At 40.0% G+C, this 27,323-nt stretch overlaps 1 protein-coding gene across 1 annotated transcript in view; it reads left to right on the top strand.

Moving 5' to 3' along the window:
- Positions 1-26,030, top strand: part of HMBOX1 (homeobox containing 1) — a gene marked incomplete at its 5' end in the record, with an annotated part of 36,940 nt that extends 10,910 nt beyond the window's left edge. Inside the window, 5 exons of the mRNA XM_009584154.1 lie at positions 17,500-17,582; positions 19,767-19,862; positions 22,001-22,095; positions 22,304-22,372; positions 25,637-26,030. Of these exons, the coding sequence (XP_009582449.1) occupies positions 17,500-17,582; positions 19,767-19,862; positions 22,001-22,095; positions 22,304-22,372; positions 25,637-25,774 (481 nt within the window). The remainder of the gene's footprint in view (positions 1-17,499; positions 17,583-19,766; positions 19,863-22,000; positions 22,096-22,303; positions 22,373-25,636) is intronic.
- Between the last annotated feature and the right edge of the window lie 1,293 nt (positions 26,031-27,323).

Below are 27,323 nucleotides of genomic sequence, written 5' to 3'. Positions count from 1 at the left end.
TGGAAATTCTCCCAGGGTAGTTTATTAGTCGCTAGGCTTAGATTTTGGACAATAGATTCAGGTCTCTTTCTCCCTCTCTCTCCTTTCTATTTTTTTTTAAAATATCTCTCTGAATATTTATGCTCTGAAGGTTAAGAGAAGCAATAGTTCCAGAAAGTAAAGTTCTATATTTAACTGCAGACTAGGTGTGGTTCAGACAACTGCAGTGCAAGCTCCCTCTCGCTGCTGTGCTAGTGATGTCAACCTTGACCTGTTCTCTTCTTGAGCCTCCTGCTCATGAAATATGCTGAGTTTTGTGTGTGGTGATGTTGTTGTGTGGCTTACCCTCCTTTGGGAACAGAGCTAAGACTACAATAGTCTGTCTGTGAAAACCTGAGGTTAAACTTGAAAGTTTGTTTCAAGTTGAGTTTCGTGTTCTTCATTATGTCTTGTCCCAAAGATAATTTTTTTTTTTTCTTTTTTCTGCTTTACTTCTTCTTTTCAACCCCTCTCATTAGAACTACAAAATCGAAAATTCCCACAGGGTTTTCTCTTTTTTAATGAAGCTGTGTTGTCTTGTCTATCTTTTCCGCGCGCGCCCCCCCCCTTAAGTGATTGGTGTTTCTCCTCTAGTCGTATGTTGGAGTTGAGGTTTATCTTCTTTTTCAGGCAAAAAAAAAAAATCTAAGATTGGCAGCAGAATCAATGACTGTATACCCGTTTTAAGGCACTTTTGTTGAGTGTTGTTTTTTAAGTATATGCTTTATCCAAAGATTAAATTAAAATAACTGTAAATTCTGCTCTAAACAAAATGAATAATTCATCAGTTGAAAGTATTTCATTTTGTCTAGGGAGTAGGGACTTTGCTTTCTGGTTGAGGGTTATTTGGTTTGATTTTATGGTCTAGTTTTTTATTTTAACACTTGTCTGTGCTCTTGAAGCATCCCTTTGTAAAGATGTATTTAGATTAAATAAGACTAGATGATATAGATACCTATTATCCCCATTTCATAGATGGCAAAACAGTCAGGTGTTTCACTTGGCTTTGTGATCCAAGGCAACTTTATTCATAAGAGAAATGGGTTTAGATTTCCCAAGATACTGAGGGTATAGTTTCATGATATAGCTGAGCTGAATTAACAGTTTGTCACCATCTCATCCTTAGGTGTTATCCTGTCTCATCGCCCTTCTCAATTCCTCCTCCTCAGTTTCCCTGCTCCTGCCACCCTGAATTGTGCCAGATATGTTTTTTGTCTCATTGAAATACCAGCCAATTCAGCTTGGTTTAGAAAAAAGAAATCCTTTTTATTTCCCCCTGCATTTTATTGAATTGGTTCAGCTTGCTGTGCAATGATGGTGTGCCAGAACTGGCTCAGGGCAAATGATAGGAGAGCACAGGGAAGGAGAAGTTTAACAAAAAGATGTACAAATTTTCCATGGTGCTTTTTTGGTCTGCTTGTTTTTGTTCTGATTTTGTTTGGTTTGAGTTGGATGAGTTCCTGGTTTGGTTAAAAGCATGGTCACGCTGACAGTTGTGCTGGCATCATGGAAGAGGTGTCGTTTGATTTTTGCCGGGGAGCAGCACTGTATTACCCTGGTATCACTGCCAAACTGGTCTAATTTGACCAGGTTGTATTCTTGTTCCCCCTTTAAAGTGAACCCAAGTTGGCGAGGAAAGTCATCTCTGTGCCAAAACCAGTCCCTGTGCATTTCAATCTGCTGCACGCTTACGCTGTAGAAGATTTAGCATTGTCTACCCTCCTGAAAGAAGCACCTTCTGCATTGGTCCCAGTGAGCCAGTGCCAGGCTGGGCCAGCGGAGCCCTGTGCAGGGTTCTGGCCCTGAACGATATCAGTCCTGACATGCGTTATTAGAAATTCTTCCGATTGTGAAAGCGCTATTACTGCAGCTCTCCTGAGCACTGGGGCTTCCACAGCTTCCCTGGGGAAAATGAGAGCTCTATTAGCTCCTGAAATTCAGTTAGGAAATTTTCTTAGTTAATTTCATCCCATTACTCTTAGTTATGTCTTCTAGCAGAACCTTAATACAGGCCCCATAGGGGATCTAAGTTTCCTGTGCAAGGCTTTGGAGGAGATTTAAGTTTTGGATTCATTGCGTTTCTCCCTTTTCAAGCTGACAACAGAGCAGGAAGTAATGTCTTTCGGCCTCTTCCATTAGGCTTGTACATTGTTAGAAACAGAACATCAGTTTCTCATCAGTGTAACTCAGTTGGCTCAGGAATGCTGCTCGTCTTCCTCAGGTTTGTTTCGCAGGCTGCTAAGAGGTGAGGAGTGCTGAGAGTTATGCTCTGCTGTCCCCTATGACCCTCAGATGTCATTGAACCTTTCGGTGACTTGCCGTTCTCAACTGTAAAATACCTACTACCTGCTTGGGAGACTGAGCCAAACCAAAGAAAGGATGAACAAGATGCTAAAAGCCTGTAACTTTTGGGTTACTAAGGAAGATTTGTGTTAGGCATTAGGAAAAACCTTCTAACTTTAGGAATGGTTGAGCACTAAGCAGGTTATCTACAGAAATTATGGAGCATTTCTCAGGAGCCAATTAGCTAAAATCTGTCAGGATGGTTCTGATATACTTGATCTTAATGCAGAGGGAAACATCAGGTGACTTCTTTACATTATTTTCCAGCTCCTTCTATTCTCTCATAAGGTGTTTGTTAGTCAGCAACTTACAGTGGGAGGTTCAACTTCATTAAGTCCTTTGAGACGTAGGAAGGGAGTGGTTTTTTAGGATCTTTGTTTGCTGTTCATGCTTGTGAAATGCTTTGAGATCTGTGAGTGCAGGCACTTTGCAAAGGCATTCAGTAAAGTTCACTTTACAATTTAGACACAGGCAAGATCTTCTTAGTGTCTGAAAGTTCAAGTGGTTTGGCTCAGGGTCATTGCTGTATGTCTTCATAAAATGCAAGAGCAGCCATTTTATGCTTGCTACACAGTATCTTTCGTATTTTGCATTAGATCAAGCTATGTTCCCTCTTAGACGTGCATAATATGCAAGCTTCCTATTCTAATCAGCTGTAAGCAAATCCCAGTTGTTTGGCAGATTGCATGCAGTAAAATATAATGCGAGTCTGTCTGTCCAAAGTACTCGCCAGACTCTGGTGTCTTGAAGGATCCAGCACCTAATGAGTTATTCTTCTTTTTTGGGGAGCTCAGGTGCTTTTTGTGTTCTCTCTCTCTCTTTCTTTTTCTTTTTTTTTTTTTTTAAATAATAAAAAAAGCGATCCGTGGGAGGGGCAACTCCTTGCAGCAGACTCCAGATAAAATTTTCGTACCTGCCAAGGTCAAAATAACTGAAATAAACATTTGCAAAAGGAGCCTTGTCAATCTGACCTGCAACAGCACTGTCTAGTGCAATAAACCCACATTTTAAGAATGGAAATTCTTCTCTAGTCCAGATACTCTCCTGCATTTCTCCAGGACCAGTTGAGATACTCCGGTATTCTGTCTCCTTGCTCATGAAGGTGAGAAGCAGGATCTCATCCTGGGTTATAACATTGTCTTCTCATAGCATCAAAGCAATGGTCATATATATGGGATTGGAAATCTCCGTAAGTGCCCAGATGCTTTCAGTGAAGATGTAAAAAGGCATCATTGTTGCTTACTGTGCAGGCTACTGTAATTTTTGCTGGCTCCAGTAGCACAGCACCAGTGTGGGGGAAGATCTGTATGACTAAATTTACCTCTTAACCTATCATTTGCCTTTAAGAACATCTGCTGGCTCCTTCAGGGGTGTCCCAGCTCACAGACCCCATTCTTTGAAGCGTACCCCTGAATGCTTACATGTGCAACATCCAACTGCTCTGTTTGCCCTTGCAGTGATTTCATGTCACCATCCTCAGCATGTAAAGCTGTGTTGGGGCATTGCATAGGGAGAGGAGGTATAGAGGCAACCTCAGTTCAACGTACTGAATCCCTACTAGGAAAACATGAGTGTGACGTCGCAGGTCTGAAGGGCACCATGAACTACAGGCTGCTCAATATCTGCCTAGGTCAGCCTCTTTCAAGAGCAACCCTGTTGTCCTTGGGTGCCTTTTCCAGCTCCATCTTCTGTCCCTGGCACAAGGGCTGACTTTTCGATGTGTGCCTATACCGCACCAGCACTGTGGAGTTCTGGCATGTGACTGAAGCTTCAAGGCTTGGCAATAACCCAGGTGGTGATGATGATGGTGTTTGTCATTCTTTCTACCTATCCTCTCCAGTCTGTGACTAGAGGCTAGCACATGGCTAGCAATCATGTGGCTGTGGATGAAAGCTCTTATCTCCTACCCTAACTTTTTTTAAATCCTGCTGTTGCAGCTGTGGGCATTCTTATTATTCACATAAATATGTAATTCCTCCTAAATCCTGCTGAGGTCTTCAGGGTACTTCGGGAGAACTAATTATACCTAGTTTCATTTTATATGCTAAAATGTGTTTAAAAAGTGGAGGCCCCTTCTGCCTGAGTATCATGAGAAAGAATAAGAAAGAACATTGCATTTACCTTCCTGTGATCATTCATTGTGTATACTACTGTCAATATGCTGCTTATTTATCTCCTCTCTGAACTAAACAGTCCTTCTCTTATCTCTTCTCAGATGGCAAGTCTTCCCTTGCCTCTAATAACATTCATTGTCACTCTTCTCTGGACTTTCTCTATTTCTACATTCAATTTTTAGTGACCCAGGGTAGGTGAGTAGGGACAGGAGCAGAACTGATTACCATATTTCCAGGGTGAATATTCCAGCTTATACAGGCAGCTGAATCTGATTCCTGTTGTTCTGTGACCTCCAGCCTAACATCTGTTTTTTGCTGATCATTTTTGTGTATTGATTGAGAGTGTTTTTTCTTTGAGTAGTCCACAATCATATGTGTGTCTTTTTCCTGAATGGTTACAACTTACTTAGAACCAGCCATGTATGTGAAGAGTTTGAATTTGTTCTTTTCTGTGTGCATTTCTCTGCTTTTTGCAAAGATAGCAAATGAAGTTCAATTGTGGGAGTGTTTAGATATTTTTTAAATTCACAGCAATTATCTGCTTTAGTTGTATCCAATATAAATAATTCACTTTCCAGAACATTATTTAATGTAACTGTTTACATAAATCATTTTAGGTCACAACTTCTCTGAGCCAAGGGCTTGTATTCTTTTCATACACAGAGCCTAGTGCAGTGGGCTCTCTGCAATCGTGTTGAGACCTCTAGATGCTGCTTGCTGTAAGGACAGCGTAAAAGTGTAAGTCTAGTGCTGTGGGTTATCTCTATTTGAGCTTTCTTCTGTGCCAACACTAGACTTTCTGTAATCCTTCATGGTATTTTTCTTCCTATGACTGTTCTGTTTAAAGTACACAGAATCAAATACTAACAGAAACCTCCTATTAATTAGCTACATCGTTATTTTCTTACCTGTTAACATGATTCCAGGAGGCAGGGAAAGTCATGGCATACTTTTCACAGAAACTGTGTGAACTGGACCCTGGCACATTCAATTGACGTTTTGTGGAGCCGTTTTGTAACGACTATTCACTGTAGGCTGTCTGGAACAAAATTTCTTGATCACATTACAACCCATGTAAAGGTGATGTGTCTTTGGATGTGTCTCTCTGTCGGTACTGAAGGAGCTTGAGTCAACGCTGGGGATTGTACTCGCTCTTTGTGTGCAGACTCCTGGGCAGTTTAGCAGATAAGGCAGTGGCAAACGGCCCCCTGGGCAATGACAAGCACAAGTGACCATAAAGCTGTGATCATTCCCTCTTTGACTCTTTTTCACCCTACTTAAAGTCCTGAGAAAGAACTAGGCAGCCCTGACCTGCCAAGGAGTGTCGTTCCAGGTCCAAGTTCAGCTAAAAGGGATAGTCATTGCTTACAGTGAGATTTACCTGACCTGTATGTAATATTATCCATGGAATAAACCCACTTAAGTGAATTACAAAATTAACTTCTTGAGTGATCTGGAGAGCATTTGGAAGGAATTAGTAATCAGGTTGGCACCTTGTCACCTCTCACTTTGATGCAGCCAGCTGTCGGCATGGAGTATACGTGAGCACCATCCAGCTCAAAGCACTGTTGGATTTGCCCATTTCTGGTTTCTAGAAGTATGCAATGACTCTCACTGCAGTTAGTCTCTGAACAGAGTCCAAACCTACCTCAGTGAAAGAAAATTCTCTGCCATCTAGTAACAGATGTGAGGTCTTTATACAAGTAATAAACAGAGTAATTGCAAGGAGAAGTGAGGAGGCAAAATTCCTAAGTAAAACTCGTAAGTATGTTGCATCATGTATTTATGGGCTCTTGGTCAGACTGCGGAGCACTTTAAACAGACTAAAAAGAATGCTTTATCAGAGAACCATATGGGCTTTAACGACAAAAGTCACTATCACATGCTAGATTCTTTTTTATCCTTTTTTTTTTTTGTAGTCCAGGATAGCACAACTGACCTTCTTTTGTTTGATTTTCCTTTGGAACATGCATAAGTTTTAATTTGTTTTGAATTCTGTGCTGTTTGTGAGGAACTCTGTCAACAGAATAGAAGACATGGACGTGTTCCAAAGAGCTTTTCTAATATGATTTCCTTATAAAGAAAAAAGAATGAGAAAATAGGGTACATAAGTACAAAACATATAGAAAAAGTCATCTCATTTGTTGTGTACATAGACTGGCGCTCTTTCAGTTTCTAAACGCTCCTTGATATTCTCTTACTCACAGGAGCGTTGAACTGGGACTTCCAGTTTCATGTCGAGCTTCTCTTGTTTCAGTCAACCTTTATTATATCCTTTTCAGAAACCAATTAAATTCGCTATCTTAGAAGCAGGTATAGCCAAGGGTATAAAAGCCCGTTGGGAGATGGCTACCCAGCAAGCTCTTACTGTTTCAGCGGTTAGGTATCTAAATTCCTGAGATTGTTTGTGACCCATCCTTCTTGGATCAATATTATCATTTAACTAAAATAAATCCTTACCTCCGTCTCTTATTTCCAGTGTTGGTCCCCTTCATGTATTTATGGTAAACTATAACCTCATCTCCGCCTTGAGGTTTGCTCAGAAACATGCTGTTTCTCTTGCAAGATAGGCTTTCCATGCTATGATAGCTTTCTGAGATGTTCAGTTGTAAATTCATCTTTCTTGAATGTGGGAGACCAGGATCATACATAGTCCAGGTGAGGTCTCATGGAAGTATTTTAATGCTTTCCTTTCTGGATTGGAAATAGCTGACATCCTCAGCTATATCAGGCTTTGTCTTTTTGGTGGTTTTCTTGCATTGCGTCTTTTAGTCATACTACAGTGACTTAACAGACAACAATCTTTCTGTTACTTCCAGCTGATGATCTTTTTGTGTATATGAGTTGTTGTTGTTGTTCCCAAAGTGTATGACCTTCCATACTGCACTGTTAAATTTCTTTTCAGTTCTTGCCCTTAGTTTTGTCTATTACTTTTTATGATACTCCAATTCCCTGAATTGACATGGCTTCTGACTTTGTCATCAGCAGATTTCATTACCATGTTCAGACTTTGTGTCAAGATCATGAAGTGTTTTCATTCTTAAGATACTCCAAAGATGGTACTTGAGGAATATCACTGATAGCCGTCTTCCAAGCCATTATTTTAAATCTTCAGTCCAGTTCTTAGTTTATGTTTCCTTTCTACCCTATCTCATAATTATACAAATCTTTGTCTTTTCCGAAATGATGAATAATTTCCCATTTGTGACTGTATCAAATACTTTACTGAAGTCCAAAAATTATAAGAATTTATTTTTCTAGATATAGGACATATAGTCAACAATTCCTCAGTTGCTTTTAGAGCATTACTACCACTACTGTTTTAGTCAAGCTTCCTGAAGAGATGAGACTGTCCCCAGGGAACTTGGCTTTTCTGAGGTGGAGTGGCAATGGCATTTAAGAAGAAGCACATGGCAAAAAACATGGCTCATGACAGGGTGCACAAATCTAGGAGTAAGGAGCTGTGGATTCATTTCACAGCTCTGCGGCTGGTGTCTTCTGTCTGTATCTTTTAACTTTGCTATTCTTCTACCTCTAAATTCTTCTAATAATATTAAAGAGTAAGATTAAAGAACACAATTTCAGAATACTTTTAGGAGGTTTATGATCCGATTATAGAAAGTATTCTTGAAATACAAAGCATGATGGGTGTTTTTTATGAGGTAATAGTTTTGAGTCCTTGCAGCTTATTTCCAAGGTATTCACAATCCTGTAGGCAAAAAAAAAAAAAAAAAAAGTTGGATAATAAACTCGGCTATTTCCTTTCCCCATGGATGGTAAATGGTCATTGAAAAATCTGTAGAAAATAAATAAAAAGATGTTGCTGCTGCCAGACCTGAGAAGTAGTACCACAAAGCTACCTCATTGCTTAAAACTTTCCTTAAACCTTCTTCTTTGCTATGATGTCTACAAAGAACCTAATGAACTGGTCGTGGCACCATAGTAGCTTAATCAGCTAGCATGCTGGCCTATGCTGATTCATTATTTCTTGTTCTCATTTGCTTATATCCATCCGTTGCATTGCATTTAGGTTGCAAGGCAGGGAATAGCTTGATATTTTGAAAAAAACAAAAAACTTTTTCTGCTTTGTTTCTGTACAGCACTTGATACAGTAATAGTTCTGGTCCAGATCTTGAAGGTACCGGGCATTAGGAAAAATATATGTACTGAGCCCAAAGTCAGAAACTGTGATCCTGAGCCTTTTGACTTTAGGCATTGGATATCCTGCAAGAATTGGCCATATCTTGTCTTTTGAATCCTGTAGGATCCTTTCATTAGTTTAATCAATTTTTATTTTCTGAAAATGCAGCAGCAATGGTGGCTTTCTATATGCTTCTAAGCTGAGCAGACCTGAGTCTGGTCCAATACTGGAAATTGAAAAAAAAAACTTGAGATCTTTCAGGGGAAATGCTAGTGATTATGTTGGAAGTAGTCAGCTGATCCTAAGCTTTATCACAAATCTCATGTTTGGTATTTTTCCTCTCCTGGAGACTTAGGACAAAGTGAGGCTTCAAGCTTCATAGTTTGAAAAACATGACCTTACTGAGGCTAAACTAATAACCACTTGAGGGACCTTGCAGCTTACACTTGGCATTCTGTACATACATTTTTTTGTGATCCAGTGCTGAACTTCCCATTAAAGTGCAATTTTGAGGCAAGGATAGGCTATTCTTCTAGAAATACCTTATTTTAGATGAGCAGAAAACTGAGTTCTGACTCTGAATTTAATATTTTCGTAAAGAGAGCAGAAAATGATGTTTTGGGTTGAGTAATGTAAAATCCGAGTCATACATTTTGCTATTTATTTCTGTGGCCAAATAAAGCCTTGGAATCCTCTGCTGTCTTGCAAGTAGTATCTCTAATAACCACAGTGTTGGTTACAGTACATCTGATTGGAAAGGTGGGTCACCAAGCAGCAAAACAGCCGTTACGAGTGGGTGGGCTCTCAGGGCTGATTTCTGCAGGGTCTTATCACTTCTTGGAGATGTTTCATCCATGGACTGATCCTGCCTTAGCTTGGCTTGCTTTGTGAGAACTAGCTAATCCAGAGGACGTAACTTTAGTAACTTGTCCCCTGTAGAAAGTTAAAAAACGTAGATGAGGTGTTTGTTTCACGGTTGTCTTCATAAAGGTCTTGTTTGTTTATCAATCGGTTAAGTCCAGAGGATTTAATGCACAAAAATATCCCTGTAGAGTGTAAGTCTCAATTTAAATATTGCAAGTAAATAAAGGAGAACAGGAGATACTATTATTCATGCTTAGATGCCTTGTTAGGAAGAGCTTTGAAGGTGCTGAGTGCTCACACCAACCCGTTGTTGAAATATTACAGAACAATTCTCACTTTATCATGTCTTGATGTGTTAGCTACTTGTTGGCTTCAAAAATTTTCCATCTCTTTTTTTTCCCTTTTATTTTGTGAACAATTTAGTTAACTATGTTAGTTTTGGGAGTCTGCGATACCATTAAGCTTAAGGATAGTCATAAAATTTTAGCTGTTTTCTGCTGTCAGTGTCTTCAAGGTGCCTGAAGCAGAAAGTACCTATGTGTTTCAAATTGCTAAAAACTCCAAACCTTTCTACTCAGAAGAGAGCTGTTGTGTAATTTAAAAAATATTCTTATCACCAAATCCAATTACAAGGAAGAGTAAATCGCCACCTCCAATGTCTTAACTATTCTTTTTTTAATTGTTAATTATCTCAACAGTAGGGTGCTATAGATTATGAGGCATAGATTATCTTTTGCAAGTATGAGGCTTTCAGAGCTATTATCAATTAATCCTGTTTTTAAACAAATTTTAGGATAATATTAATAGCTTGATAGGATTGTGTTGGTGCTTGAGACCGCTGTCAAAATACTGAGAAAATTATGTTTAAAAAATTAGAAACTTGATGATGTTATAGTAGCTTTGAAGGTCATATAGTTTTACGCACTCCAGTGCAAGGTGTATTTTTGGCGTTTTAATCTACATTGCAGAGTAGATTCCTGCTAAGAAACATCAGTAAAATGACTGTCTCGGAGTTTAGCACTGACTCGTAAAACGAGAATAGAGAGTCAGCTCTATTGTACGAGGTTTTTTTAATGTGTACTGAAATGACTATGCTATTTATGTACACAAACACATACTGATGAGCGAAATAATTACAATTTATACATGTCTGGTGCTCTAAGTGATCTAGGCCTGTTGAGATCTCTTCTCCAGGTTTGCACTTTCCATGAAAAGAAGTACAAGAATGAAACATCTCTTACAGTGACAGATGTAAAAACTATTCTCTCCCTAGACAGAGAGTATGGCAATATGCTGGAGTTGAAAGCTCAAGCTAGGAATGAGATCTTTAGATTTTTAAAGAATGAGGATTTTTACAGTTTGGTTCCAAAGCTTATTTCAAGTTAGGGTAGATTCTACATTGGATAAAATCCCAAATTTTTATGTTGGGACTGGATATCTCTGTAGGTCGAACAGAAGATCTGGGCTTAATGCCAGAATTGCTGAGAAACCTCTGGTTAGTGCTGTAGAAGAGGTCAAGCTAGAGTCCTACAGTGGTTTCTTCAGTCCTTAAAATCCATAGACCTATGAGAGCCCCTAGCTAAATGATAGCGCTATAGTGAAAACGATATATATAGGAAAACTATATATATATATAGGGAAAGCTGTAGCAGTCGTGTTCATTGGTATTTTTTCTAGGTTTGAGACTTTTTTTTTTAATTTGTCTTTTGCCTGGATGGAAGGTCCAGTTGAGCTGACGCTGTAGGAGCGTCTAGACTCAAGTTCATCAGCTCGCATCCAGAGAGCTGCAGTTCTCATCCTTGGCTGATCTCAAGTGCAAAAGTGGCTCACCAGATGTTTCCTGTAGCAACTAAATTGGTGGTTACATTTTGCAGTCCTGGGGGAAAGAGAAGATGGTGTCTTCAGTGTAATTCTCTGCTCCATCAGAGTGTATCTGTGGAGAGGATATCTTTGAGCTTTAATTTTGCTGTCTAGAATAGAAATGACTTTACTATATATTGTGGGGTGCGCTGTTCAGTTGACACGCATGCCGTTATTATAGAATCTGTAGAAATATCAGTAGATAAAACGGATGGTGTCATCTGTTGACCTCGCTGAAAATGGCAGTAGTGATATTCTTGGCCAGTATTTACTGGGAAATAAACTAGTCATTACACTCCCCGATGAGATTATGCTTTGAATGTCACTTCTCTGACAGTCTGTCTCATACCACACAGTGATAAGATCTTAGGCACAGATGAAGTCTAACTTCAGAAATATTTCCATTGATTTGACAGCCGGAATAATAGTTCTTTTAAAAGCCACAAAGACTGAAACAATGATCTCTTGCTACTGGGTGGTACTACGTTGATAAATATACTAATGAGAGATAAAGTAGGTAACTGTATTCAAGTGTTTTATGTAACTTGTCAGTGGAAAGCAGAGGTACCATTCGAAGGGAAACTAGATAGGGAGCTGAAATTACAGGCAGTCTTATCGAAGACAAAAGAGCAGCTTGCACTCTCGTGTATTTTGAGACACCAGAGGATTTGGCAGGAGCTCAGTCCCTGGTGGCAGCGAGATCTTCTGTTCATCAACAGGGGTCAGATGGGAGCTGGGGAAAATGGGTGGTTCTTTTTTTCCATACGTCCCTGGGCCAGTCGCCGAGCCCATCACTCAGGCTTTGCTTTTAGCATCAGTTGAAGAGGATGTCTGTGAGCTGCCATTGAAGGAACCGGTCCCAGCTGTGTGTTTCAGCCGTCTCCTGCCCGCCTCCCTTGGCTGTGCAACCACTGCTCTTGGCATGTGTGGAAAAGCTGGACCAGAGAAGCAGTCGGGCAGAAAACCTTCCCGCAAAGAGGGAATGAAGGAGAGGATAGGACCATTCCTTTCAGTCTGTGCTTAAATTGTGTTAAGCTGGACTGCAGCCTGAGTCTCGGGGAAAGGTGATCTTCGGTGGAGGAGTTAGAGCCCCCACAAGAGCGCTGGGATATTTCACTCGCAGGTGCTTCCTGCATTGATGGAAGTGGGAACCTGGAGATGCAAACACAAAGTTAAGTGAGGGAGTGAACTTGCAGCATGTCTGCTGTTCTTCAATAAATATCCATCTGCGTATTCTTACCTCCTGTTAATTGCAAGGTAAATTATCCTTCTTTCAGTGAGATTGCCCTGGTGTTACACATACCTGAATTACCTCACCTTGAGTGTGTGTAATTCTGCTGTAACAGCTGACCTGCGGTGAATTGTTACCCTGCAACACATTTGAGCCTCTCTACTTTGAATCACTTCCACATTTCGAAGCTTTAACCGTTATGTCATGCTGTAAACTAAGCCTTTCCCCAACCCAGGGTCTTTTGAGCAATGCTGGGTTTTTATCTGTTTGTGTCTGACATCCAGCCCTATGAAAAAGCACCGAACCTGACCATCCTTCTGCTGCTCTGTAGCTTGGGTCGTTTCAGACACTTCCCTGGCAGCTGCAAAGCTGATACGAAGCAGCAAAACTTCCACTGTGGATTATCAGGAACACTACTGAAGCATTGCTTAATGCATCTGATATCTAAGCCTGGATAACAGAAGCCGTACAGCTGAGGAGAAAAAAGATTGGCAGCTATTGCAGGAATTCAGATAGGGGCACCTTGGTAAAGAGTGGGGGGGAATGAGTTTACTTCCATTACAGAGCCCAGGGCTGAGATGGATTCTCTCTCTGTCATTGTCCTAAGCACATTATCCCTGAAAGAAAGAGGGTTTCTCTGAATCTGCAATTTTTCTAGGCTTCAGTGTTATTGAAATGAAACTGCTTCAAGGATATCTACATTCTTTACCATCATACGGATTCTCATCTCATGTAAATTATTTGGCCACTTTTCATTTTAATCCTCCACTGTCATTTTCTACAAAAGAGATCATTTGGTTTCTTCATTGAAGGTATTCAGCTGACAGCTGCCCTTTGTCTAGAAAGCAGTGTGCCTTCACAGGATTTACTTGTGCCTGCTCTTTTTCTTTTTTTTTTTTTTTCCTTTTAAGTTCATATTGCTTCATATTTTTCACCTGTAGTTTTCAGGAACTTTTCAGATTGTGAACAGGCTGTGGTTTGTAGCTGTGAAGAGTAATTCAGACATCCCTGTCCCTTGGCACGGGTATACCTGGCTGATAAGAAACAGAACTGGAGGCAGATTAATTAATTTCCTGCTTGCAAGAAGAACTGTAGTCAAAAAATTCACAGTGTTTTCTCAACTTCTGCGTGAGCAAACCAAAACAGTCAATGATGAAGTCTTGAATTTTTTTCCATGGCTTCTCTATCTTGAAAACTCAGTTATTCTTCCCTACTTTCCAGAAATGTTGGGAGACTTTAAACATTGTGCTTTGTGTCATGGTATATCACCCACCAGTCCTGTTAAGACCTTGAAATAAATGATGGGAATGAAACATGAATGTCTTGGTAGAGTGTGTATATGGAAAATTTGGAGGTTGAGGATGAAAATCAGCTCTTACGGTTGAGGTGGTAATTTTTTGGTTACCTGTAGCTATGAAAGCTTTTCCTTTAAAACTGAAAACTTCTGAGTATGATCTCTTCTCTACTAAAACCAGCTTGCACTCTGTCAAAGGTTAAAAGCACAATATAGTGATATTGTGATGAAAGAATATTATCAGGAGAAGTTAAGGAGAAGATACAGTTTTGGGAAGCATGAGTTGAGGGTTGGACAAATTTATAGGCAGTTTGAATGCGTGAGGGAAGGAGGAGGCATGTCATTACTGTGGATAAGGAATAAGCAGGTGGAAGGAGAGGCAGGTTCTAAAATGACGGTGTCAACTACAGAAACCGAATTTAGCTACTCTGGTAGTGCCCTTCCAGCTCCCCTCTGGTACCCGCTTAGTTTTGTGATCTCCATGAAAATGTCTTATTTACCAGGAGAGCTGCCTGAAAACTTCTCAAATTTTTGGTGTTTTTTCATAAAACAGGGTTTCAGGGTGAAAAGAATTTCAGATTTTCAAGTGGGAGTCATTTTTCTTGCAGAAACTTTTAGACATTTACATTAAAAGATAAGAAATTTGTGTTAGAATTTAAAGAAAATGTTTCAGAATGATGAAAAATATGTTTTGATCCAATCAAATAAAAATGTTTATAGCTTATTCAGTTGTAAAATGTGTTAAGATAAGAATTACTGTTTCAGCAGCAAGTTTTTTCTAAATCACAAACATGATTGGACTACACAGAGAAAACTTCCTCGTTCATTCATTGTCCAGTTCTGAAAGTTAGCTCCGTCACAGGGAGATTTCTTGGTATCCCAGAGAATTGTAAACTTGAGCCTAAGTTTTGTTATTAGAAAACATGAGGTTTTTTGTTGGAGCCAGCAAAAGCGTATGGCAGTCAGTGGCTTGCTAAAAGGGTAGTGTTCAGTTACATCCAAGAGAAGGATCACTAGTGGTTCTTGTGTTGTCTTTTCTTCATTAATTGGTGTCTCAATTTCTTGCATCAACATAAGAATGAGCAGTTCAAGTATACACCGTTTCTTAATTTTACATCTTTTGTCATTTCTTCCATAAAGTTAGGCATTGTCTAGCAGTTTTGTGACCACAGATGATCTAGATCCGTAATGTCGCATGATATCAGGGTTTCACCTTATGGTTTTAGTACATCGCCATGTAGATCCATCAGGTTTTCTAATTTTATGGGGTTTCTTTCGTGGTGTTTGTTCCTGATTTTTGACAAGTATTCATAAACAAAATAATGTTCAGCAAAGGGAGTCCATAAAGTAGCTGTTACGGCTATCAAAATATGCTGAGTTAATTTTTGTATTCCTGATTAGGACTCCAGGTCATACGGTATATTCGTGTGAATAATAGTACAGCAGTTTTCAGCTCTGATGTCTTGACATTCCTTTATCTCATGACACTTAAAAGAGAAAATAGTTCTTGGCTCTGGTTAGAGAGTGGAGTGCTCTATTTTGTAGGTGGGAGCGCTGAGACACTGTCATGAGGCAGTTGGACTAGGATCCTGAGCTTCTGCTTCCGTCACTAACTACTAGAAAAAGCCTTTTCTGGTCTCTTTTCCAAGCTCTCCATTTTCAAAAAAAAAACTTTGTACAGAACACAACCCCTTTGAACAAGAATTTGCAAGTTAAGATAGACACACATATCGCTTCTAGGGCTATAATCATAGAAAGGGTGATATATCTGGAAGAGGAAAGAATATACTTTAAAAAATACCATGCCCCGAGACTGGGCATATTGCTGGGAGGGGGAGGAAAAAAAAGAGAAAATCTCTTGCTGATAATTCATGCTTGTGGCAGTGCCAGGATTGACAGTGCTATGTACTTGAAGCTTCCCAGAAAGTAAGTGTAACCAGGTGTGCTCCTCTTGAGATCTAATGGCAAAATCTCAGCTGTTTTTTCAGAGTAGGATCAAGCATAGTGGGAATTGCAGTTACGGTCAAGTCTCTCTGGATTTACTTCATAAGAACAACTCAGAGGTCGAGGGAAAAAGTAGTGGATGTTTATGTGTAAATGTGATTGCCTCCAAAGCCCAAATGGGTAGTATAGACATAGTCTGCCCTTCATTTGGTGAAGATGGAGCTATTTCTGTGGTTTCATTTGCTCTCTAAGCTAGCAAATCAAGTGGAAGTACATTAACAGTGCAACTAGCTGTGCTAATGTGTAATTCTCTTAGTCAAAGAGTAGCAGCTTTGGAATAGGGCTCTGTTTGTGGGCATGGCTGCAACTGTAAATAACACTGTGAACAATGGGATGAAGAACTAGTGGCTAAAGTTCAAACTGAATGTTCAAAGTTTGTATTAACAGTGAATTGATCTAAACTGGAAGTGAAATAGTGAGATCTGCCTTAGTACCACTTATTCAAAAGAAGGTTGGACAGAAACAATTGCTGTATGGAACAGAATCCAGGTTTCCATAGAAAGTAACTGTCCTGGGGCCAATCCACCAGAGGAGAAACATGACCATGGAAAATAATAATTGCCTAAATATGCCTAACTATCCTACTACCAAATGATCTACAATTAGAGGAAATATCTTCTTTTCAAATACAGAGCAGCTGTCCAACAGCTGAACCTGCTGCTGATCAAAGTTGATCAAAGAATTCTTAGGATTATATATTATAGCCAATCTACAGAAAAAATGTGATAGTCCCTTCTTATGTATGCTTATAAGAGTCCATTGAAGTAAACAGGACTTTTTGTTGTTTTTAATGCAAATCTGATAAGCTCTGTAGAATGTAAATCAGTTCATTAAAATTTTTAAAGCACTTAAATGAAGTAAAAGAGAAAACAGTTTAACTTTTATAGGATGTTTACTGCATATAAAGTACAATAAAATCACAATTATTCAGAAGAAATACTGTTAAAATATACTATACTCAATATGTTGTTCTGGGGAAGATTTAAAATTTTTAAATTGTGATTTTGAAGGAAAAAGGCTAGTCAGACTCTAGAAACGTTACTGTATTACTGTGTAATTTTGTCTGTACAATCTTCATACCATATCTGTCTAAAGTATGCAATATTTGTGTGTGTTTGTCCATAATATATATACAAGTATTTATGTATGTGTGTATATATTAACCCAGGGATCAAAATAAATACTGAACAGCTCCTTCATTTGCAGAACACTGCCTAAGCTGGGGGTATGTCAGAAAAAAAAAAGTAAATGGTAATAAAAAAAGGCAGAGGCATGGCCTGTGATGTCTTCTGACATGATGATTCACTTGACAGTCCTAACTCTGATATTTGTGGCATTGCCTACTTTGTTGTATGTCCTAGTACAATATTCTGAATGCTGAGGTGACACTGCAAATGCTGAGATAATATTCATTTATCTGAGGCATTTGGGAAGTTTTATCCACTCTGCAGATATGAGTGCATGCCTATATTACCTTATGCATATACAGGTTTACATAGAATTTACTGCGTCTGTGTTATCTCTGTAAGAGTGATGCATAAACTAGCATTTGAACGTTTTAGTGAAGCTGCTTTGGAGCATTCATGCTCTGATTTCTGAAAAAAACTTCTTTTTTTCCCCCCCCTCGCAGTTACTTCAATGAGAATCAATATCCAGATGAGGCAAAGAGAGAAGAAATTGCAAACGCCTGTAATGCAGTTATACAAAAGCCAGGTGAGGAGCTGATCGTGGTGTCCTTTCCAAAGGCAATTGCAATTAGATTTCAACATCTCCTGCTAAATTTAGCAAATCTCATTTTATGGCTATTACTAACAAATGTAGTGCTCTCAACTAGTAGTAGGTTTCTTCTTGAGCATTCTACAACTCGTGTTGTTCAGAGCTGCCATACTTGGATGAACATGACAGTCAACGCAATTTTCAAACCTAAATGCCGATGTCTGAAACTTAAATTCCCACCAGTTGAGATACGAAGTACAAGTTGTGCATCTGAACATTTCACTTATACAGCTTTGTAAATGGCATTACTAAGAAAATAAACATGTCTGAAAAATTTTCATTCTTTACATTCAGTTATTTCAAAGGACTTCTATAAGCCCTCAGTAGTGATCTGAGAATTTTATTACACTCCATGAAAGTGGGTTTTACTGGAAATTGTAGGTTCACAGACTGAGGCTTACTGGAGATCATACAGCAGGTCCTCGGAGGATTAAGGAGCACAGCTTTCCTGTCTTTCAGTTTCCTTTACAGCTTCTAGACAGGGGTCTCATATTAGAATCTGTGTATTAATGGAGGACCTTGTCTTTGGGTCAACAAGTTGCATTTTCGCTGTTCCTGGAGAAGCCATACTTGGGAGAGGAGCATGAACATTCAGTGTAGTATTAGTGGACACACGTGCCTTTGCTTAGTTTTGCTAACCAAACATTTACATAGTTTTCAGAACTTGTATTTTGGATATATTTAGGTTTTATATAACCAGAATAAAAATTAATGCAAAAGAAAGCTAAGGCATCACTCCTGAACATTGGGACAGTCACAGGACAGCACAGAATCATAGAGCAATTTAGGCTGGAATTGACTTCTGGAGATCATCTGGTCAGGCATGACCAGCTTAGATTAGGTTGCTCAGGGCTTTACCTCGTTCAGTTTTGAATATCTCCAAAACCGGAGGTTTTCCCACCTCTGGGCCCCTGCTCCACAGTGTTAAGCACTCTCATGGCAAAATACTTTTTCCTAAAACCTAGTCAAAATTTCCATTATTGCAACTTTTATGTGTTGCCTCTAGTCTTTTTGTGGTGGAAGTAGAATGATCTAGCGGGTAGAGCACCGAGGATTTTAGTCCTGGCTGTGCTGCTGAGTGGTTTAGCAACTTTGAACAAACTCCTTAAACACTGTGTCTCAGGATAGGTAAAATATTGTGAGTGGTACTGATGCAAAGCATTAGGAAACAGCGTAGGTATCTATTTCCAGATTTGTCTTTCTTTCATTTGTCTCATATCTCATTACTTACTTAAGTTTTCAGATTGCTGCAGTTACATGAATGTTTTGTACGCTGAATAAATAAATTTTGAGAAACAGTCTGAAGCAGGGGAGTCTCATCCCCATGTAGCCTGCAGAGGACTGAGGATGCAGCTACATTGAATAGGGTCAAGGCCAGCTGTAGAGGTTTCCACGCTGACCCTGCAATGCTGAATCCCTCCGGTCTTCCCTCTTTTACACTGGTGATCAGGAGAAGGGATTGTCTCCTCTAGCTGGCTGGTGGTTGTTGGGATTTTATTTGCTGGTTTAAGTAAAACTCCAGTGAGTTTTACTGGTTTCCAACATCCCCTCCCTTCTCCCAAAAGATCACAAGTGTCCTGGCACGATTGGGAGGGTGTGATTAGTGCTGCGGGAGCATGATAGCAGCTGGTGGTGGAAAGGAAGGAAAGCAGTTTGGAGGGTATGATACAAAATCTCTTCATTCATTTTGCTGCTGAAGAAAACATGTCATTGAACTATATCCTCGCGGCACATAGTAAGAGAACTAGCCCAAGGGTATGCGATTTGTGGCAGGGCTGCGAATTGAATTTGAGTTTTTTGAATCTCAGTTTTGTGCTTGAACTAAAAAGCAGCCCTCTATTCTCCCATGGCTCTGGATTTAGTTGATTGAAGCTGCAAAGAAATTCCTGTAGTTCGGATTTTAAAAAAAGAAGAAAGGCTACTTTGTTTTTCGAGAGATATTTGGCATTTATTTCCATAGCATCTGCGCACAGTACTTTGATTCATATAAAATTCACTTTATTCTCAGTTATAATAACTTTTCAGTGCTGTCTATATTTCAAGGGTTTATCACATGTGTAAGGGTCTTTTGCCTACCTCTGGAACCCAGCGAGTAACATATTTTTTCTGTTACTTTCATAGGAAAAAAGTTATCGGATTTGGAGCGAGTTACCTCCCTTAAAGTGTACAATTGGTTTGCCAACAGAAGAAAGGAAATCAAGAGAAGAGCCAATATCGGTAATGTATCAGAGAGCCTGCTTTCAAGGTTTAGTACGTACACTTGCTCAGGAGAGATGCAAAATACGTAAGATTGTATTAATGAAAATACTAGACATTCTGACATTCTTAATAGAAATGTGGAGGAATTTTTAAAATTAGTCTCTTGCTGTTCCAGATTTTTTCTAAAATATGGGTAGGAATTTAATTTATGGCGTTCCATCATCGATATAGGACAAATGATGCAGTTACGAAGTTTTACTGGAAGATCAGTTTTAAAAACCAAAGTGAGAATTCTGTTTGCGGACGGAGAATCATATTTCCCTATGCTCAGGCTCCTTTGGGTATCCAAAATAAAATCTAAAATAAAACCTCAAAATATCTGCATTGGAAATAAGGGAAATTGAAACAATTGCAAGTTCACAACCTTAGCATGCTGTTTAAATGAAAAGTGGCTGTTGTGAAGAGCTTTTATCTGGTGGTAAGTTTCCTTGTGTCTATGTTCCACTAAAATGTGCTTGTTCGTTCAGCCAAAACCTGGGGGTGTCTTTCTTACTGCCATCCCTGAGACCCCACAGGGATCTAAGAGTTCAGATGAGTTGTTTCACATCTCAGATACAGCCACTAGGACCAAAGGCTCTGCAAGCCAGCTTCTCATTCTGGTTACACCTGTGCGCCTTACTGCTTTCCAAGGGGTTGCACAGTGACAAGTGGCTGGAACAAAGTCATAATTTTTCTTGGTGATCAGGATAAAACAAAAGTCACTTCAGAGTTAGCCCTGCAGGTTCTTTGAGTGATGAGCAGCTGATCATAAGGAAATTAGAAGTGACTCTGAACTTGTAAGAAGTAGATGCTCTAATGTGAATAAACATAAGACATTCTAATGAGAATAAGCTCGCGTTAGTAGCCAGGATTCAACAAACTTCTGCAATGCATGCAAAATTTTATGCACTTACTTAGATACTATGCAGAATTGTGTTTGCAGTACATAGACAGAGATCCATACCTGCCTATTACCAGTATTTTTGCAGATGTCAAATGTTATGCCGTTTTGCTATCTGCTTTTTTTCTGCCATATTTGTGAATAAGAAAAATTTCTTTTTACAGCATTTGGTGTGTTACTGAAATTTAATCTAAATTTTTTTTTTTTAAATGAAACCTGTTGAAGGGCAGGGGAGAACAAAGCAAAGTTAGTCCAAGGTGGGTGAAGTTATAGCAGTATCTGACCTGCATGGGGAGGAGGGTTGGAAGGAGATTAAAAAGAACCAAAGGGAGCTGTAGACGCATGGATCCTACTGGAAGGTGAAGATATGTGTGTTTTTAAATCCCTTAAGTGCTTTAAAAAATTTCTCCATCTATTTTCAGACACTCCCCACCCCCCTCAAGTTCTGCCAGTCCAAACTATGTGGGAAGATCTACAGGGAATGCCTTTGCCACTCCAGTGCATTAGAAATTAAGCTAATTTCTAATAGGACTGGCTAGAAAACAAGGTTTCTTACTCGCAAACGAGTCTGTTAGTTGGCAGGGAAGGATTTCAGGCAAACCAGTATCTGTACATGTCCTGGTTCTGGCTGGGATAGAGTTAATTTTCCTCCTAGTAGCTGGTATAGTGCTGTGTTTTGGATTTAGCATGAGAACCATGTGATAACACACCGGTGTTTTAGTTGTTGCTAAGCAGTGCTTACGCTGGTCAAGCACTTTTCAGCTTCCCATGCTCTGCCAGTGAGGAGGGGCACAAGAAGCTGGGAGGGAGCACAGCCAGGGCAGCTGACCCAAACTGGCCAATGGGGTATTCCATACCATATGACGTCATGCTCAGTATATAAGTTGGCGGAGGGGCAGCAATGGCTGCTCGGGGACTGGCTGGGCATCGATCAGCAGGTAGTGAGCGGTTGCATCACTTACCTCAACCCATGAGTTTTTTCACTTTTGCCCTTCCAATTCTTTCTCCCATCCCACCGGGGCGGGGAGGGTGAGCGAGTGGCGGTGTGGTACTTGGTTGCCGACTGGGGTTAAACCACAGCGTACTGGAGAGTGAAGAGGAAGAGACTAAGAACTAACTGTTCTTCCAGTTATTCTAACTTCTTGAAAAAAAAGTAGTTACTTTTAATTACTCTAATGCATCAGATAAATTAGGGATCCATTTGCTTTTTTCGAAGAAGCAGCAATCCTGGAGAGCCATGGAATAGATGTACAGAGTCCGGGAGGTCATTCCAACAGTGACGACGTTGATGGCAATGACTACTCAGAGCAGGTAAGCATCATGGCTGAGCCTCGTGGCCCAAAAAGGGACGGTTCACGCGACACATGAAGAGGCCCTCTACCTCTCGCAAATCAGATGTCTCTTGTTTTTGTTTTGCTTTTGTGTAATTGTAATGGGGAAAGTGGAAGAGCACAGCTCCCCTATTTGAATGTGTTGAGCAACCAGTATTCACCCACATGGATTTATTGTCATACAACAGGACACTTGGCAAGTACGCAATGGGGAGGAGGAGGGAAGATGTTCAGAGGGAGGCAGAGAAGCAGAGAAGGTAGAAGAAGACAGGAGGATCTGCTCCAAACAAGCAAGTTACACCATTCACGCCACACGCAATGTATGAAAAATGTTAGGAGAGTGTTAACTCACCAGTGCACCATGCATAACTTGCGCTCTCCTTACCCATGGCACCCTTCTAGTTATCCACCCTCAAGAAAGGATGTACAGGTCTTTAGTTGCTCCTATATATCAGGCACCAACATGCTTCCCTGCAAAACTAGGCATGTGTGTTCCTCCTACACCTACTATTTCTTTCTGCAAGAAATATCTCCATTATAGCCTGTGCTACAGCTACTGTGAGTTGCTTGTGTGGCACCCAGACAAGTACAGCAGTAAGCCCCCGCCCAGTACACTTTATAATCCCTTTTGTCAACCTTGCCCAGCAAGACACTGAGCACCCTCCTGCAAGGTGCAGAGCTCCCTCTGTTTGTCTGTGGGGGTACCTTTCGGGAGCGTCTCAGGATCAGTCCCTAAGACACTGACAGACAAAGGGTAAAGGGTGGGGGGGAAATGATTTGATTAAATGAAGTTTTACATTTATTTGGCCCCGTACCTGTTTCGTATTGTTCTGCAATGATGTGCCACTATTTGGATTGTTTACATATTATCTGTCTTTTTTTTTTTTTCTTTTTCTTTTTGCATTTTAACTCTTGCCTATTCTCTATTTTTCTTGGTTATTTTTAACCCTTGACAGCAACTTCTTTTTTAAATTCTCTAGCAAAAGAATACCCCTTCCCGCACTCTGAGCCCTCACCTACCCTAAAGTTGGTGACCCTTCCTTCACACACCTTCCTGACAGGTATTGCATCCCCTTCCCAATTTTTCTTCAGGTGTCAGTGTTGGCCAAAACCCCTCAGGGCTGTGTGTGCTTGGCACCAGCGGACTTGAACAATTCACTTACTTGGTTCTGGTTTTGATATGAGCTGTGTTCTGTGCTACACCCAACATCTGGGGTGGGCAGATCGCTTTTAATTGACTCGTTTGGGAGAAGTAGGTAGGTCTCCCTCTATAAAGGCTGCTGGGGGAGTGTAAAGCAACTGAGTGTCCTGGAATGAGTCCCTAGCATACTTGGCTGTGGCCCAGTACGACAGATACTTGGCAGAGGCATTCCCAGCCGCTCTGCTTCTGAGGGGTATTAAGGCCCTTTTTGTAGGTCATCACCAGCAGATTTGGTGGAACCAACTTTGCTAGCTCTAGATGATGGGAGGCTGCTCTGTGACTGTTACAAAATATTTTGAAACTGCTGTTGAGCACAGATAATTCCTTTTCAGTCAGATGCAGGACCTGAATACTGAGATGAAGTGTTATGTAGACTCCCAAACTATGTTTTTCTTCTGTATGTTACCCAAAATACTTTGAAAAGAGAAATAAATTGGTTATTAAAATTTAAAGATCTTTGTTTAGAGTCCTTAAAAATTACATTTCTCAGTAATTTAGCTGGGCTCCTCTATGAAGTGTAATTAGGCATTAGCAGCAAAGCGGATTAAATGGCAAGCTCTCCTGATGACCATTTAACATCCCTTAGCTGTTAAAACCATAAATTTCACTTTCTACCCCTGTCATTTTCCACAGCGACACTTAAACTCTAGTAAACTTTAAAACACAAATACTAACGAAGTGCCTAAAAATCCAGGAGTCAGGACTTTGTATTTCTTACCATGGTAAAGATTACTGAGAGGCCCTTAGACTGTGTGCACATCACAATATTTGCCTGACATTTGTTGTAAATGAATGCATTCCTTTAAATAACCTTAGGATTTTACCAAATCCTGGCTTTTCTGTGCCCCTCAGCGTTTGCCACCTGTCATCTTAATTTAAAAATGCGTAATAACACATTTTAAATTTTAAATTTCACAAGTTCATTGCTTAAAGGCTGTTGGAAGACTGATAAATGTTTATAATTTCCTTTCTGTAAATAATTAAAAAAAATTGCGAGATCATGGTGTGGTAACTATTAGTACCCCATTTTAAAGAGGAGAAACATTATGATTTTGCCCAAAGTTCCAGAAGAATTTATTTGACAGCTGAGATTACAGTTTGGATATTGCTGGTTCTCCTTCCTGTCATTGAAAACCAGGCCCTATTTCTGATGTAGAGTGAGAAACATTCTCAGATGTAGACTGAGAAAATTTAGGCTAGAATTGTCAGACTTTTAGGTCTGGTATTGTATGGCCATTATGCACCTGTAGAAGGCAGCCCTTCTTGTTCACTGATTTTAAAATTTTCACTGCAGTCCTGTAGCAAAAAAGTTTCTCTGTATTAGTTTTGCTTGCCAACCATCACAGCCATCAACACAGTGGTCCTCTTACAGCTGAGGGACTTTGCTCTTTAGAAAATAGATGAAGAAATATATGGCGCATAGTTCAGTGGACTGGAGAACCTGACAGTATCTTCACCTGCATATTTGAATTATGGCAGTTCCAGTCCCCTGAAATTATTGCACTGTTTTTCTTAGCAGTCTAGGAGGTTCTCAGCACCTTTTTCCCTATACCTGTGTGAATTCACAGGATACGGGCTCAGACCAAGGGTTAGTCTAGGTTTGTGTCCTGTTTCGGAGTGAGGTCAATAGTAGTATTTAAGGAAAAAGTATTTTTACAGAACAGGACAATTATAGAATGATTTTATTATAGTAGCTTCCAGCATCTGGAAGTCAGTAGTTTTGAGAGGCTTCCTGAGCCACTCTGTATCCACTTCTTTCTTAATTTACTAATTATTTGTAATAAGCATTTACCATATCAACCATCAGCCATTTCTTTTCCAAGCTGAAGAACCTGAGTCTATTTAGCCTCTCCTCATAAGGAAGCCGCCCCATGCCTCTCTTCCCCTGGGTTGCCATTCTCTCTACCTTTTCTAGTTCTATTGTGTCCTCTTCAAATGGGATGACCAGAACTGTATATTCAAAATGTAAGCGTAGCATGAATTTGTGCAGTGCATAATGATTCCTATCTTAGTTTGGTTTCCTGACATACCTTGTGTATCACTTTTATCTTTATAATTTAGTATTTTCCTCAGAATATCCCCCCTGCCTCAAATTTCTCTCTCCAAAATTGGGTACGCCACTCCTTGCCCCGCTTACCTTTGTCTGCACAGTGAGGGAAATCAGTCCTAAATCAATTTGATAAATTCCTTTCACTTTCTACCCCTGTAATGAATGTGCAGTTTGCTGCCCCTAGTCCATTACTTTACACACTAGTTTTATCCGGTGGTTTTCTACTTATGGAGTAACAATGCTTTTCTCTTCTCCTTTCCGCATGCACAGGATGACAGCACTAGCCATAGTGACCATCAAGACCCCATTTCATTAGCTGTGGAAATGGCAGCAGTAAACCACACCATCTTGGCATTGGCCCGGCAAGGAGCCAACGAGATCAAGACAGAGGCTCTAGACGACGACTGATACAAAGAAAGGGGAGGGTCAAAGCAAGAAGTAACTTAGTTTTAGACGTAGCACCTTAGCAGACTTTCCTCGGTCCTTAATATGTGTTCTTACAGTATAACTTTGCAGTTTCTTGTACGTCAGTTAGCTGTTAGGGTCTTGTTCTGTGAAGATGGCATGGTGCCCTCAGCCTTTGCATATACTCTCTCAGTATTAATTCCCAATAAATAATCAATCAACCAACCAACCTTCCTCTCCCAGCCCCAGTGGCTAGAAAAATCTTGCTGCTCTGTCTTAGCATTCAAAGTGCTTCCAGGTATTTTAGACAGCCCTCAATTACAAGTCTTAGGCTACACTTAAAACCTTGGATATCCTTAGAGATCGTGTTAAAAAAAATAGTCTGTACGCTTTTCCTTCTCTGAGACTGAAAGGATGCAAGCTGAGGTAGTGGCACAGGGTCGATGGACACCAGATCGGGAGTATCAACAGAGAGTAAAAAGAACACTAGAAACCCCACTTCAGCATGGGAATAAATGATTTCCAGCTGCAATAAGCCGTGCCTCACTGGTCATACAGTGACTAGATATACTTTTGGGTGCTGTGCTGAGAATGTCCATTGGAAACACATTCACATATTTCGGTTGATGTTCACATATTCAATACAGACATCCTCTGCTCTCACAAGCTGCGTGGCTTAGTGGAGAAGTACTGCCTTCTGCCTCTGGGACCATGATTGAAGCCCAGCCTGGGATCATATGAAAAATGAGCTGAATGTCTAATGGACAACAGTCCACTTCTCAAAACCACTATTCATTATTTGGCATGGCTAGTAGTGCCTGCTCAGAAGAGGTCTAGACTCTATTGATCTGTCATTAACAATTTCACCTTTTATTCTTCCTCTCGCCTTTTCTGTCCCCACCCTACTCCCCTCTCCACTTTGCCACCTTCAAAAGCAATGTTTTCCAGGAAGGTTATTAAGGTCATAAAATGGGTGAGTGGATTTTCACATATCTGTGTAACTAATGCCTACGTCCTGACTAGCCTGAAAGGTTATTGGAGAACTTTTGCCTCTGACCTTTACTAGATAACCATCACAGCATAAATATTCTCCTAAAGATGAACTTTTTTTGTTTGTTTGAAGGCAGGAGGATCTCTTACCTGAGAAATGGGGTGTGAATGTTTTGTGTTCTCTTTACTCTGTCCTTGTTAAGATGTGAGAAAGCTATACTGCTACGAGCAATTTAATTAATAATTGGAAGCCATACTGATAATGGATGTGGTAATATTTGTAAAGCAAACCTACTTTAAGTAGCAGAAACTAATGGAATTGTTTTCCTTGATCATATGTAGCACTTTTGTTACTTTTTTCTTAAAGATATTTATATTTGATAAGTCTTTTTTTTATCATTTGAGAATTCAAAATACCAAACAGCAAACTTGCATTACAGAGTCACCCTGCGATCACCTTGTCATCTAGTATCTAAATGATGAACTGTGTGTGCATCTAAGAAAATTACATCTGCTGGCATTGTGTGGAAATGATCTCCTGGCATCCTGATAAGATGATATG

This window comes from Fulmarus glacialis, unplaced genomic scaffold, assembly GCF_000690835.1.
Source record: "Fulmarus glacialis isolate BGI_N327 unplaced genomic scaffold, ASM69083v1 scaffold14268, whole genome shotgun sequence".
NCBI lineage: Eukaryota > Metazoa > Chordata > Aves > Procellariiformes > Procellariidae > Fulmarus > Fulmarus glacialis.
The sequence above is the reverse complement of the archived record's forward strand: the minus strand, read 5'-3'. Positions and strand labels throughout refer to the sequence as shown.